At 39.5% G+C, this 15480-nt stretch overlaps 1 protein-coding gene across 1 annotated transcript in view; it reads left to right on the top strand.

The window, feature by feature from the left end:
* The window catches only part of LOC133249819 (estradiol 17-beta-dehydrogenase 11), a 48970-nt gene extending 36412 nt beyond the window's left edge, over positions 1 to 12558 (top strand). Inside the window, exons 6-7 of the mRNA XM_061420761.1 lie at positions 6190 to 6306; positions 11834 to 12558. Of these exons, the coding sequence (XP_061276745.1) occupies positions 6190 to 6306; positions 11834 to 11924 (208 nt within the window). The 3' untranslated portion in view covers positions 11925 to 12558. The remainder of the gene's footprint in view (positions 1 to 6189; positions 6307 to 11833) is intronic.
* Positions 12559 to 15480: the final 2922 nt, after the last annotated feature.

Here is a 15480-nt window from a genome sequence, read left to right as displayed (position 1 = left end):
TATTGGGTCAAAAAGTAGGAACTTACTTTTGATTGATATATTAGATTACCGTCCTGAAGGATTGTTTTAATTTATCCTCCCACTGGCAGGGTATAAAGTGTCCATTCCTCTCACCTTTGCCAACTTTGAATATTCAGTTCAGTTCAGTTCAGTCACTCAGTCGTGTCCGACTCTTTGCAACCCCACAAACCGCATCACGCCAGGCCTCCCTGTCCATCATCAACTCCCAGAGTTTACCCAAACTCATGTCCATTGCGTCGGTGATGCCATCCAACCACCTCATCCTCTGTCGTCCCCTTCTCCTCCCACCCTCAATCTTTCCCAGCATCAGGGTCTTTTCAAATGAGTCAGCTCTTTGCATCAGGTGGCCAAAGTATTGGAGTTTCAGCTTCAACATCCGTCCTTCCAATGAACACCCAGGACTGATCTCCTTTAGGATGGACTGGTTGGACCTCCTTGCAGTCCAAGGGACTCTCAAGAGTCTTCTCCAAAACAACAGTTCAAAAGCATCAATTCTTCTGCGCTCAGCTTTCTTTGTAGTCCAACTCTCACATCCATACATGACTACTGGAAAAACCATACCCCTGACTAGATGGACCTTTGCTGGCAGAGTAAAGTCTCTGATTTTTAATATGCTGTCTAGAAAAGACCCTGATGCTGGGAAAGATTGAGGGCAGGAGGAGAAGGGGACGACAGAAGATGAGATGGTTGGATGGCATCACCAACTCAATGGACATGGGTTTGGGTGGACTCCGGGGGTTGGTGATGGACAGAGAGGCCTGGCGTGCTGCAGTTCCTAGGGTCACAGAGTCAGACACGACTGAGTGACTAAACTGAACTGAACTAGGTTGGTCATAACTTTTCTCCCAAGGAGCAAGCATCTTTTAATTTCATGGCTGCAGTCACCATCTGCAGTGATTTTGGAGCCCCCCAAAATTAAGTCAGCCACTGTTTCCATTGTTTCCCCATCCATTTGCCATGAAGTAATGGGACCAGCTGCCATGATCTTAGTTTTCTGAATGTTGAGCTTTAATCCAACTTTTTCACTCTCCTCTTTCACTTTCATCAAGAGGATCTTTAGTTCTTCTTCACTTTCTGCCATAAGGGTGGTGTCATCTGCATATCTGAGGTTATTGATATTTCTCCCAGCAATCTTGATTCCAGCTTGTGCTTCCTCCAACCCAGCATTTCTCATGATGTACTCTGCATAGAAGTTAAATAAGCAGGGTGACAATATACAGCCTTGACATACTCCTTTTCCTATTTGGAACCAGTCTGTTGTTCCATGTCCAGTTCTAATTGTTGCTTCCTGACCTGCATACAGGTTTCTCAAGAGGCAGGTCAGGTGGTCTGGTATTCCCATCTCTTTCAGAATTTTCCACAGTTTATTGTGATCCACACAGTCAAAGGCTTTGGCATAGTCAATAAAGCAGAAGTAGATGTTTTTCGGAACCCTCTTGCTTTTTCAGTGATCCAGCGCTGTTAGTCTTGGCCACTATGATAGGAAAAGACAGCGCTTCTATGTGATTGTATATTTTTGATTATCAGAAAGGCTCACAGTCATCTTTTCATGTTTAATAACTCCTATTATCTTCTCTGTTTCACTCTGGTTATACAGATCAGACTGCCTTGTACAAATGCTTAGAAAAATAAGGTTAAGGAAGTTCCCTTAAGTTCCTGGGTTGGTGAGTGATTTTTTTTCATGAAAGACTGTTAGATTTTGTTAAATGCTTTTTCCATGCATATTGAGATGATCATGTGGGCTTATCCTTCATTCTATTAATATGGCATATTACATTAACTTATTGCTATATTTGATTTGATGGTATTTTGTTGAGTATATTTGCATCTGTATTCAGAAGAGATATTGGTAGTAGTTTTCTAGTGATATCTTTCTCTGGCTTTAGTAACAGGGTTATTCTGGCCTCATAGGATGAGTTGAGAAGAGTTCTCTCCTCTTGTCTTTGGAAAGACTTTGAGAAGGACTGGTGTTAATTCTTTAAACTCCAGTAGAGTTCATCATGAAGCCCTCTAGTGCTGGTCTTTGCTGGGAGTTTTTTGATTACTTTTGTTAAATCTTTTGTTAAAGATCTTTTATTAACACGCTACTCATGTTTTCTATTCCTTCTTGTGTTAGTTTTGGTGCTTTGTGTGTTCCTGGGAATTTGTACATTTAATCTAGCTTATCTAATCTTGACATATAGTTATTCATCATATTTTCATAGTCCCTTTTATTTCTGTAAGATTAGTAGTAGTGAACTCAGTAATGAACTCAGTTTTATTCTTGATTTCAATGGTTTCTCTTTCTCTTTTTTTCGTGGTTCGAAAAAGGTTTGTCAGTTTTGTTGATCTTTTCAAAGAGCCAGCTTTCGGTTTTATTGACTCTATTGTTATCTGTTCTCTCATTTATGTCTGCTTTAATTTTTATTATTTCCTTTATTTTGTTTGCTTTAGAGTCAGTTCTTTTCTCTGGATTCTTCAGTTGGGAAGTTAGGTTATTGATTTGAGATTTTTGTTTTTAATTTTTGGCTGCACCTCATGGCTTGTGAGATAATAGTTCCTTGACCAGCGATAGAACCCAGGCCTCTGGCAGTAGAAGCAGAGTCCCAACCCCTGGATCGCCAGGGAAGTCCTTTCTTGCTGATCGTCTGTGTATTTGTTCAATCCATTGTTGAAAGTAGGATTAATGTCTCCAGCTCTTATTTTCAAACTGTCCATATCTCTCTTCAATTATGTCACTTTTTGCTTCATATATTTGGGGGCATTATTATTAGGTATATGAATACTTTTAAATTAAATGCATTTGCCTTAAATATGTTTTTCTTTTCCATTAGTGATATAAACAATGCCACATAATCTGGATTTATTTGTCAAGAATAATTGGATGCTCTGATACATTGTTTTAAAATGTCTACTCTCCTATGTGTAATATATATAACAAAATTTATTTTCTCTAAAAATTTAGCTTTTGTGGGTTCCACAGAAAGATTGGGCTTCTCAGGTGGTACTAGTGGTAAAGAACCCGCCTGCCAATGCAGGAGATGTAAGAGATTCAGGTTCAATCCATGGGTTAGGAAGATCCCCTGGAGGAGGGAATGGCAACCCACTCCAGTATTCTTGCCCAGAGAATCCCGTGGCCAGAGGAACCTGGCAGGCTACAGTCCATAGGGTTGGAAAGAATCAGACACGACTGAAGTGACTTAGCGCATGCAGAAAAATAATTAGTTTTTCATTGGCTAGTACCATAAAAAAGTTGTTATATAAGAAGGTGACAAGTAACATTTGTATAATACAACTCTATAAGTATTTATATGTACATTTTCCATTTAACCATCATATTATCTGTGGAGTGCAGAAGACAACTTATATTCCTTTGGTGACACCATGCTGGTAACTTGAAATTGACTATGTTGGGAGTATTCATATCATAGAATCTGAAAATGCTACAAAACTGATAACTCTGTCCCTTGGAGAGTCAGTTGGTACCACTGCATTATGTCCTTTTTTCCAATTAAGTACAAAACCAAACAATTTTGAAGAGTAGAGATGTCATCCCCCAAATTACTCAGCTACCTAAGTGGTGAAATTAGATAACCACTCAGGTAGTTCTTCTACCTGAAAATACTTTCTTCCTAAGTATTCTTAAGATCCCACATGCATTTGTCTTCTCCATCCCAACAGATAGGCCTGAAGTGTTTTTGAATAGTTTCAACAAAATCCATTATCTATATTTATTTAATAGGATTTGCAACTCTTGTTAACATTAGACTATTGAGGAAAAAGTATTTCCATATACTGACATTTTAATGATTTAGGTTTGATTTTGCCAAGAAACTGAATTTTTTCTGGAAGGCTTTTCTTACAGTCTTTTTAATATCATGCTATTAGACAGTCTTTAAATTCAGTGAAAATTCTTCTGGCAGAGGCTAAGACCTTAGGTAAAGAGATCAAGTAACTAAGAGGTTCAGTCAGTCCAACATCACTGGATTGGTAGGTTAGCAAGGCCACAGTGTGAATGAATACGTGCAGTCCTGTTTACACAGGTGTTTGTGGGATTTGATGGAGCTTGTGGATACGGAAGCCTGGTTGCAATATGCTTGGATTTCCCTCTCAACACTTTTCAAGGCATAAACATCCTTCAGTTTCTAGAATCCCCCTGCTTGGCACTGTTTACCTGCTAATCCCACAGGCTAAAGGACTGCTTAGTCTTCTTTAAGTTCTCATTGCTTTTCATTGGTGCCTCTATTGAGCCAAAATCCATCACTTTCATTATTACATTTCCTCTGCATTTCATATGTAATATTGTTGCACCAGGGTCCTGGGGTAAACCCAGGATTCTAATAAATGACCTATTCTGAGAATGAACTTCCTGGTGGCTCAGTGGTAAAGAATCCACCTGCCGGTGCAGGAGACGCGAGTTCCATTCCTGGGTTGAGAAGGTCCCCAGAGAAGGAAACGGCAGCCCACTCCAGTACTCTCGCCTGGGAAATCCCAGGGACAGAGGAGCCTGGCAGGCTACAGTCCATGGGGTCACAAGAGTCCAGACACGACTGAGCGACTAAACAACAACACGATGCTGAGAATGAGAGATTATATCACGTGTGATTTAAGTTCTGTTTTCCTTCATGTATCCAGTTATCATGCTCACTTTTTTTTTTTTTTTTCTTTTTTGGCTGTGCTGGATCTTTGTCGCTGTGTGAGGGCTTCTCTTGTTGCAGAGCACTGGCCCTAGAGCTTGGCAGTCTGCTTGTGGTGTGCTGGCTGGGTTACTCAGAGGCATTTGAGATCTAAACTCCCCTACCAGGGATCGAACTCATGTCCCCTGCATTGGAAGGTGGATTCTTAACCACTGGACCGTCAGGGAAGTCCCCTCATGTTCACTTTTAAGTACATGCTACACTTTCCAGTTGTCCCAGTCTTACTTTGGTACGTCTTCTTCTTTCTGAATGAGCTATTCTGTATTTGTTCCTAAAGAATCTCATTCAATTTGTTTAATTTTGTCCCACTTAACCAGTCACACACAGTTAAAATCTGCCCCCCAAAATGTTAGTCACCCAGTTTGATGACATTTGCCAATTTAGTGAGTAAATTTGATTATGCATCTTTTTGTTTCTAAGTCATTAATAAGATGTTAAAAGCTCAGGACCAACTCTGGTGCAACTCCAGCCTAAGTGCCCTTATTTCAACACCCAGATGACCAAGGTCACTTTCTAGGGACTGCATCTACTCAGCAGTACATATGCCAGGATGATTACACAGTAAAGATGTAACGTGAGCTAAGTAACAAAGCTGAAAATTAAAACAAGGCTTAATAAAGATTCCATATGGAGATCAAGGACTTAGAGCTGGGCGTAGTCCTATGTTTTAATTTTTCTGATTCTTCAGAAATGGTTCACTAAACTGTCTTAATAGAATAATACATATTATGGAATCTGACTTCTTTCCTAAGACTTCTAGAAATTTTAAAATGAAATTTATCAGTTCTAATCTAGTGAAATTAATTTGAGTCCTAGTTATTCTTATAGTTCTTATTTGCAAAATAAGGACTCTAGTATCTCCCCTTTGTAGAGTTGTTGGAAAACTTTAGTGAGATGATCTGGGTAGAATGTTTAACATAGTATGCAGTACATAATAAGCACTGTCTTGCTGTTTGCTGAACCCAGGGTAGGCAAGGTGTGAGCTAGGAAGCTGGAAGAAGATGCGAGGAGCCTTAGGAACTACAGACATGCTTTATTTGCTGATGGCTGATGCAGCCGCAAGGGCTGTTCAGGTGGTGCTTATATAGATATACAGAACAACAATGGCATGTGGCCAAGTGAGTACATCATGATGTGTGTGTGCAGTGCTATAAATAATCTCAGCTGTTCCATAGCCATGCAGAGTCATTGTTTACAGGATGTGGGGCGTGAGCAAGAGGATTGGGAGGGGCGGGGGGCGGGGGGCAAGAGAGACTGACCATTGCCATCTTGGCTAATTGCTATTCCCTTATAAGCGCTAAATAAGTGGCTTTATTTTGTTATTATTATTGCTAAAATAGATACCATTTTTGAGCACCTGTGTTGGGCTGGATGCTAACTATAAGTCAGTTATGTAATGGTTTGTATGGTAACTTAACATACTCGTTTAGCACCAAACCAAAGCTGAAGGCTCAGTGAAATGTTTTGGTTCTGAAGACTACTTCTGTTTCAGTTTGGGACCCACCCTGGAACCTGAGGAAGTGGTAAACAAGCTGATAGATGGGATCCTGACTGAACAGAAAATGATCTTTGTTCCATCTTCTCTCAACTTTTTGTCAATAATGGAAAAGTAAGTGACAGTGATGTTTGTCCCCATGATAAATTTTTCTATTACATGTTTTCACTTGGATTTAAAGCCAGGAATTTGATACAGTACGATTACATGGATTAAGTTAATAAAAACAATAGTTAAGCTTAAGGAAGCCATCCGTTTTTAAAACCACATTTGTTAATCATTCAAGCAAGATTGGAATGGGCTTCCCTAATAGCTCAGTTGGTAAAGAATCCACCTGCAATGCAGGAGACCCCAGTTTGATTCCTGGGTCAGGAAGATCCACTGAGAAGGGATAGGCTACCCACTCCCTTATTCTTAGGCTTCCCTTGTGGCTCAGCTGGTAAAGAATCCATTTGTAATGCAGGAGACCTGGGTTCGATCCCTGGGTTGGGAGGATCCCCTGGAATAGGGAAAGGCTACCCACTACAGTATTCTGGCCTGGAGAATTCCACGGACTGCATAGTCCATGGAGTCACAAAGAGTCGGATCCATGGAGTCACAAAGAGTCAGACACAACTGAGCAACTTTGACTTTCAAGATTGGAATAGCAATTAGTTAATTGCAATAGGAATTAGGCAACTAATTTCTATAAGTTTTTAAAAAATATTTTTTTAAAGAAAGAAGTTTGTATATTTCTGGAAGTCCTATCATAAATGCATGCATATGAAGGAGGGTAATTTTTAAGCGTTATTATATAATGGAATTATGTGACATTGATATTCGAGGAGATCGTAGTCAAGTTTTAGACATTCATTTTAAATATACAACAGATAATCACTAAGCTCTTACTTTGTGCAAAATTATACTGAAGCATATTGCTAAGTAATCTTTTATACTGAAGGAATTGCTAAGTTATCTTTTATAATTTTAGAGACCCTTGAGACTTGCTACTTCAGATCTGGCCCATGGACCAGCAGCCTCAGCATCACCTGGGAGTTTGTTTGCAATACAGAATCTCCTGATTCCCCAAATCAGAATTTTCATTTTAGTAAGACCCATAGGTGATCTGTATGTATATTCAAATATGAGAAGCATTTCTTTGGAGCAGTAGCTTTCAACTTTGGTGCCATTAGAATTCACCTGAGACTTTTAAAAAAATGCCAACACCTGACACCTGCTCCCAAGATTCTGATCTAAATGGTCTGTAGTGTGGCCTGGTCTCTGAGAGATACAGCCTTCCAGCAATTCCAATGTACAGCCAAGATGCTGGTTTAAAGAATGTCTCATAACACATTACCCCGTTACTTTTCTGGAAGGCTATTTGCCAATGAGGCTGGTTAAGGGGAAACAGAAGAGATGGCTTAGGTCAGAGGGGGAAAAAAGCCTCTTGCCGCTTGTCCCTAGAGTCAGGCTTCCGTGACATAGATCACTTGGGAAGTCAGTTTAAAAAATAGATCCCTGGATCTTACCTCTAGAGATTTTAATATAAGGTGTTTAAGTTGGGATCCAGACATCTCTTATTTCAACAGGCAGTTGTTGCAGGCATTTGATTCAAAGATCATACACTGAGAGTTACTGACAGAGAGTCAAAAAAAAAACCCAAGAGATCAAAAGCACAAGTGGCTTGTGTCAGGCTTTTAAAGCCCCTTCTGCTGGGAACTATGGTTGAAACTACCTTAAAGTTTAGGTAGTAAAGCTTCAGGGTCTTCTTGGTGAATAAATGACTTAAAACCTGTGAAGTGTTTCACATTACACTTGTATTATATAAGTGCTCAGTGATCAGTCCTTTAGAATATAACTCTGAGAGAAGGAATTTTGCCTGGTTTTCATCACTGTATCCTCACACTTTGAAGAGTTAATGGACACGTTTGTTGTTGTTGTTTAACCACTAAGTCATGTCTGACTCTTTTGAGACCCCATGGACTGTAGCCCTCCAGGCTCCTCTGTCCATGGAATTTCCCAGGCAAAAATACTGGATTGGGTTGTCGTTTCCTACTCCAAGGATCTTCCCAACCCAGAGATCGATCTCGAGTCTCCTGTGTCTCTGCATTGGCAGACGGATCCTTGACCACTGAGCCACCAGAATTAGCTAGACAGGTTGTCACATAGGAGGCACCAAAATGTCTGTTTGTTGATTAAATAAAGATTACCTAGACCTTTAGCATAGAGATTCACAGTTTGTGTTCTAGAGTTAGATGAAGCTGTGTTTTTATAACTTGCTCGCTGCATGAACATAGATGAGTCATCTAACTTTTTTGAAGCTCAGTTTCTTCATCTGTCATATGGAAACAGCAAAACTTTGCAGGGCTGTGAGGAATAAACAGAATAATGCATTTAAAATATCTAGTATATGATAAAAATACATATTTATATATTGATGCTATTATCATTGTAATTATCACTACTATTAATATTACCCTGATTTTCCTCTGAAATGTGAATGTTTGGTGCTCAATTTTCAAACCTTATTTTAATTCCATCTAAGCAGATGTCTGTATATAGTTACACTGACTTACATACTCTGTTTAGTTTCTCTCAGGCTCATTGGAATGTGACAAGTTCCTCAGTATGGCTTAAGTGTAGGGTAGGGAGAAAAAAATTAAACCTACTATGTGTCCATCACTGTTTACAGCATTTTATATGTTTTGTAATTTATTCATTTTTAATTGGAGGATAATTGCTTGACAGTACTGTGTTGGTTTCTGCCCTACACCAACATGAGCCAGCGTTTTATGTTAACACATCGATTCTTTACAAGAACACGGTGGCATAGGTGCCACTTCCTTCATTTACATGGAAGGAATTTAAGCTCTTCTGTTAAAGAACTTTTTCAATACTATGTTCAAAACCAAGTATATTGTCTGCATTTTCTTTTAGCAGTTCTGCTTCTTTGGTATCTTAGTGGAACATTTTAATAGTTTCTAAAAATTAGTTCCTATTCTTACTTCCTTTCCAGTGTCAGGTTTCTTTTTTTAAGAGCCTTTAGCATCTGAACTCTGCATATAAGTTAAATAAGCAGGGTGACAATAACAGCCTTCACTTACTCCTTTTCCTATTTGGAACCAGTCTGCCACAGTTTATTGTGATCCACATAGTCAAAGGCTTTGGCATAGTCAATAAAGCAGAAATAGATGTTTTTCTGGAAGTCTCTTGCTTTTTCCATGATCCAGCAGATGTTGGCAATTTGATCTCTGGTTCCTCTGCCTTTTCTAAAACCAGCTTGAACATCTGGAAGTTCACGGTTCACGTATTGCTGAAGCCTGGCTTGGAGAATTTTGAGCATTACTTTACTAGTGTGTGAGATGAGTGCAATTGTGCAGTAGTTTGAGCATTCTTTGGCATTGCCTTTCTTTGGGATTGGAATGAAAACTGACCTTTTCCAGTCCTGTGGCCACTGCTCAGTTTTCCAAATTTGCTGGCAAATTGAGTGCAGCACTTTCACAGCATCATCTTCCAGGATTTGACATAGCTCAACTGGAATTCCATCACCTCCACTAGCTTTGTTCATAGTGATGCTTTCTAAGGCCCACTTGACTTCACATTCCAGGATGTCTGGCTGTAGGTGAGTGATCACACCGTCATGATTATCTGAGTCGTGAAGATCTTTTTTGTACAGTTCTTCTGTGTATTCTTGCCATCTCTTCTTAATATCTTCTGCTTCTGTTAGGTGCATACCATTTCTGTCCTTTATTGAGCCCATCTTTGCATGAAATGTTCCCTTGGTATCTCTAAGTTTCTTGAAGAGATCTCTGGTCTTTCCCATTATGTTGTTTTCCTCTATTTCTTTGCATTGATCGCTGAGGAAGGCTTTCTTATCTCTCCTTGCTATTCTTTGGAACTCTGTATTCCGATGCTTATATCTTTCCTTTTCTCCTTTGCTTTTCGCTTCTCTTCTTTTCACAGCTATTTGTAAGGCCTCCCCAGACAGCCATTTTGCTTTTTTGCATTTCTTTTCCATGGGGATGGTCTTGATCCCTGTCTCCTGTACAATGTCACGAACCTCTGTCCATAGTTCATCAGACACTCTATCAGATCTAGTCCCTTAAATCTATTTCTCACTTCCACTGTATAATCATAAGGGATTTGATTTGGGTCATACCTGAATGGTCTAGTGGTTTTCCCTACTTTCTTCAATTTAAGTCTAAATTTGGCAATAAGGAGTTCATGGTCTGAGCCACAGTCAGCCCCTGATCTTGTTTTTGCTGACTGTATAGAGCTTCTCTATCTTTGGCTGCAAAGAATATAATCAATCTGCTTTCGATGTTGACCATCTGGTGATGTCCATGTATAGAGTCTTCTCTTGTGCTGTTGGAAGAGGATGTTTGCTATGACCAGTGGGTTCTCTTGGCAAAACTCTATTAGCCTTTGCCCTGCTTCATTCCGTATTCCAAGGCCAAATTTGCCTGTTACCCCAGGTGTTTCTTGACTTCCTACTTTTGCATTCTGACTCTCTGCGACCCCATGAACTGCAGCACACCAGGCCTCCCTGTCCATCACCAACTCCTGGAGTTCACTCAAACTCATGTCCATCGAGTCGGTGATGCCATCCAGCCATCTCATCCTCTGTCGTCCCCTTCTCCTCCTGACCTCAATCCCTCCCAGCATCAGGGTCTTTTCCAATGAGTCAACTCTTCACATGAGGTGGCCAAAGTACTGGAATTTCAGCTTTAGCATCAGTCCTTCCAAAAAACACCCAGGACTGATCTCCTTTAGAATGGACTGGTTGGATCTCCTTGCAGTCCAAGGGACTCTCAAGAATCTTCTCCAACACCACACTTCAAAAGCATCAATTCCTCGGCGCTCAGCTTTCTTCACAGTCCAACCCTCACATCCATACATGACTACTGGGAAAACCATAGCCTTCACTAGACGTACCTTTTTTGGCAAAGTAATGTCTCTGTTTTTGAATATGCTATTTAGATTGGTCATAACTTTCTTTCCAAGGAGTAAGCATCTTTTAATTTCATGGCTGCAGTCACCATCTGCAGTGATTTGGGTGCCCCAAAAAATAAAGTCTGACACTGTTTCCCCATCTATTTGCCATGAAGTGATGGGACCAGATGCCATGATCTTCGTTTTCTGAATGTTGAGCTTTAAGCCGACTTTGTCACTCTCCTCTTTCACTTTCATCAAGAGGCTTTTTACTTCCTCTTCACTTTCTGCCATAAGGGTGGTTGTCATCTGTATATCTGAGGTTATTGATATTTCTCCCCGCAATCTTGATTCCAGCTCGTGCTTCTTCCAGACTGTGTGACTGAACTGAACTGAACTGAGCATCTGAACTATTCAGTTCTATACACCTTGTCTTTTAGGTATTTTAAAAAATATTCAAGTATATTTATTTTGAAGGCTAAATCTTTCAAGTCACTCTTACCGTAAAGAAGCGAAACCTCTTCTCTTTCCCTTTTCAAAAGGAATTGGATTTCTTTGGAAAGAACACATAAAAGTGACTCAGAGTTAATGTTCTTAATCTTACTTAACATGGGCATGATATATGATAAATATAAGTATTCTGTTTTTTTAAATATAAGTATTCTTAAAGATAATTTACAAATGCACTTAATATTAATTTCCTAATTATTTTTATGTATCTTTCTTTTAGGGTCCTTCCTGAGCGTTTCCAGGCAATTTTAAAACGAAAGATTGATATTAGGTTTGATGCAGTTATTGGATATAAAATGAAAGGAAAATAAGTGCTTAAGTTTCTTAAAAACTGATTTACCAGGTTTAGGTTGATTTCATCTAATATTAGTGAGAATTTTAATGTTTTTAAAAGTATCTGCTTTTCCTAATTAACTTTTTGTTCTTCAATATCATCTTTTGAGGTTCTGGCAGGTCCTAATTTCATATAATATACAGAAATATATTAGGAACTGATTTTCTGGGGAAATGGAGAAAAAGAGAAGCATTTTAATAATAATTTCTAAGATTTTGTGACTCATTAAAGGCTTTGCAAGGTATGTAATGTGAATATTTAAGATATATTTTTATTTTTAATTACATTCAACTTTTATATAATTCACATTCCCTTTTCTATTCTACATAAGAAACAGAAATTTCAAGCTTGCTAAATGTAATGAAAGACTGTATCTAGTGGCATTTCATAATGAATTTCATGTGATGTAAGAAATACTGCCCAAACATTTCATCCTACACCTTACTACTCTGTTTTCTGAGAAATACCTCATATTCCCATGTCAGACATTTCAGCACAGGGAAAATGGAGATGAATATGTGTTGCAAGTATAAAAGCATCATTGGGATTTGAGACAAAGAACTGGGAAAATGTACCCATAAGTGGCAGCAATAATAAATTAATTGAACTCAGCTTTTGGTGTTTCTGTCTGTTTATTTTGAGCAGAATACAGCTTAACCTTCAAATGAAAGGAAAATGGATTATGTAATCACAGAATTTTATTTTTTTCTCTTTTTAGTATCTGGAAATTTGTTTAAGGAAAGTTGGAGTGGGTTGCCATTTCCTTCTCCACTAACACACACATACTATAGATTCTATTACATATAAAGAAATTTTAACTGAGGTATCATTTCTACAATAAATTTCTCCTTCTTTCTCATCAACTAACTTCTTCGAATACAGAGAATCAAAACACAATTACTGTTAAACTATATTCTGTGTTTAACTGATATAAATACATATCTGAATCAAAAATGCCTGCTTTCCAAAAATATCATTATATTTGAATATTGTAACTTAGGGTCCTCTCCATACTTCAGCTATACTACAATATCTATCAGTCGGCAGAGTTTATATATTTAATGAGATCCTATCATGTTAACAGAGAAAGACACTAGAAGGTGGAGAGTCTTCTAACTCATTTTGAAATAGATTGTTTATTCTTTTGATTACTTGTTTCAGGTTGCCAAGCAGCAATTTTCAGCAGACTAGGAGAAAGCCTTTACTGAAGTTTCAGTAAAAGAACTGAGGCCCAAAATGTACTAAGTTTCCGCTTTCACAATAAACATGCTTTGGCTTTTAACACAATTGTCTGAAATTAACCGTTGGATGAATTTTGGCATTGACCATTGTCAGAAATAAGTACTACTTGTCTCGTTTGCGGGGTGCTTCTTGGATATTATGCTGACAGAATGGTAATCAGTCCCTTTTATTGAATGCTAGCTACATCCTAGGCACACCTTACCATTTAATCCCCCAACAATCCTGCGTCATAGGCAGTAGTGAGGAGGTTCCCAGGAGAACCTCAGAGGCTGGAAGGTGAAGGAATGCGGCAGGGGTTCTGAATGTTGTTCCCTGCGTATTTTTATTTGAAAAGCTTGCTTTGGTTCACCAACATCAGGCAATTACTGCTGTGACTCTAAGTCTGAAGACTTTTCTCTGTTATTTGAATGAGGTTAGTCCTAACTCTGATGGCCTCCCTGGTGGCTTAGTGGTAAAGAACCCACCTGCCAAGGCAGGAGATGTAAGAGATGCGGGTTCAGTCCCTGGGTCAGGAAGATTCCCTGGAGAAGGAAAGTTGGAGTGGGTTGCCATTTCCTTCTCCACTAATTAATAGTAACCCACTCCAGTATTCTTGTCTGAGAAATCCCACAGACAGAGGAGTCTGATGGGCGACAGTCCATGGAATTGCAGAGTTGGGTATGACTGAAGCTACTAAAAAGCAGCAGCCCTAACTCTGAACTTACTCCTCAACAGTTTAATGGGGAAATCCATTTCAGCCATCAACCAGGCTACTTGTAAGGGTCATGCCAAAATCCAAAAGGCTTACTTTGTCTTGAGATAAAAGGGGAAAGACTGCTAATTGTCAACTGTCATGGTACCCTGCGGTTGTAACTAGGACCTTGATGACTGACAGCTCTCTCCTTTGCAGGGTGCAGAAATCCTGACTGTGCCATGGAACTCCCCTCCACGGACACCTTTCTCTGAGCTCGTGCTGTCATGCTGGACCCTGCCATGGGACAGCTGGGACTCACCAGCCTCTCTCCTACTCTCTTCAAGAATATTCCCGTGCTTACTTCATAAACACTCTTTTTTCACTTCCCCCAAAAGCCTTGCCCCCGCCCCATACTACCATTCTCCCTTGCCAGAAATCTACACTTCTTAATGAAAATGAGGATTAGAAATAGTAGGGAATCAGGCCAAAGAAAAGGGTTGAGATTGGCCCTCAGGACCTCCTCAACAACAATTTAGCTGATGAGTAAACAGCTAATAAATATCTTACTCAGGGAAAGGGAGCAATTAAGAGCTTCTTCTGCCAGACCGGGTGATAGATTTGCATGTGCCTACATGCTGAGTCATGTCTGACATTGTGCAACCCCATGAACTGTAGCCTTTCAGGTTCCTCTGTCTGTGGAATTTTCTAGGCAAGAATACTGGAGTGGGTTGCCATGCCCTCCTCCAGGGGATCTTCCCAACCCAGGGATCAAATCCACGTCTCTTCTGTGTTCTGCATTGGCAGATTCTTTACCATTAGCGCTGCCTGGAAAGCCCAGTCTTAATCTACATTGGAATCAAATCCTTCTCCCAAATAGATAGGAATTTCTACGTGATCTGAGAGCCAATCTAACCAATTTATTTTTCTTTTTCTTTCTTTGTTTTTGTTTTTTTGTCTAGGGATGACTAGGTCAACTTCAGAATTGGAGAGATGTACCTTTTATAGGCATACCTATAATTACAGGCACCCTAGTATTGCAAAAAGAGCACTTGGTCATTCTAATTCAATCTAGCTAATTCTGGAACCTTGGTTTCTTCATCTATAAGAGGATCAATTTAGATAACATAATTTCCTAGATTATCTCCAGTTCCAGTTAAACAGATCTTTAAAATTAAACATATGCAAAACCTAGCCTCCTCTTGACACTGTGTTCCCTAACAAAGAATGACACTTTTAACAAGTGTCCAAGCCCAAAACCTGGTGCTATATCTGCCTCCTTCCTTTCCCTCACCTTTATCTCTCTAAAATCCCCATCCCCAGCACTCACATTCAGTATCAATCACCATTCCCACATGTATATTTCCAGCCTGAATCTTCCCTCTGAATACCAAACAGACGTCCAAATACCTTCTTGATCTCTCTGCCTGTATGGCCAATAAGCATTTCAAGGTACATTACCGACAGTGAGCTTTTCACGTGATCCCAAACCTGCTCCAAACCCCATTACTCATTAGTCCAGTTACTCAGGCCAAAAAGATTTGCATCATCCTTGACATCCATTAAAAAAAGAACTATGATTTGCTCTACCTTGAAAACGCATCCAGAATTCTGTCCCCTC

This window comes from Bos javanicus, chromosome 6, assembly GCF_032452875.1.
Source record: "Bos javanicus breed banteng chromosome 6, ARS-OSU_banteng_1.0, whole genome shotgun sequence".
In the NCBI taxonomy this organism is placed as follows: domain Eukaryota; kingdom Metazoa; phylum Chordata; class Mammalia; order Artiodactyla; family Bovidae; genus Bos; species Bos javanicus.
The sequence above is the reverse complement of the archived record's forward strand: the minus strand, read 5'-3'. Positions and strand labels throughout refer to the sequence as shown.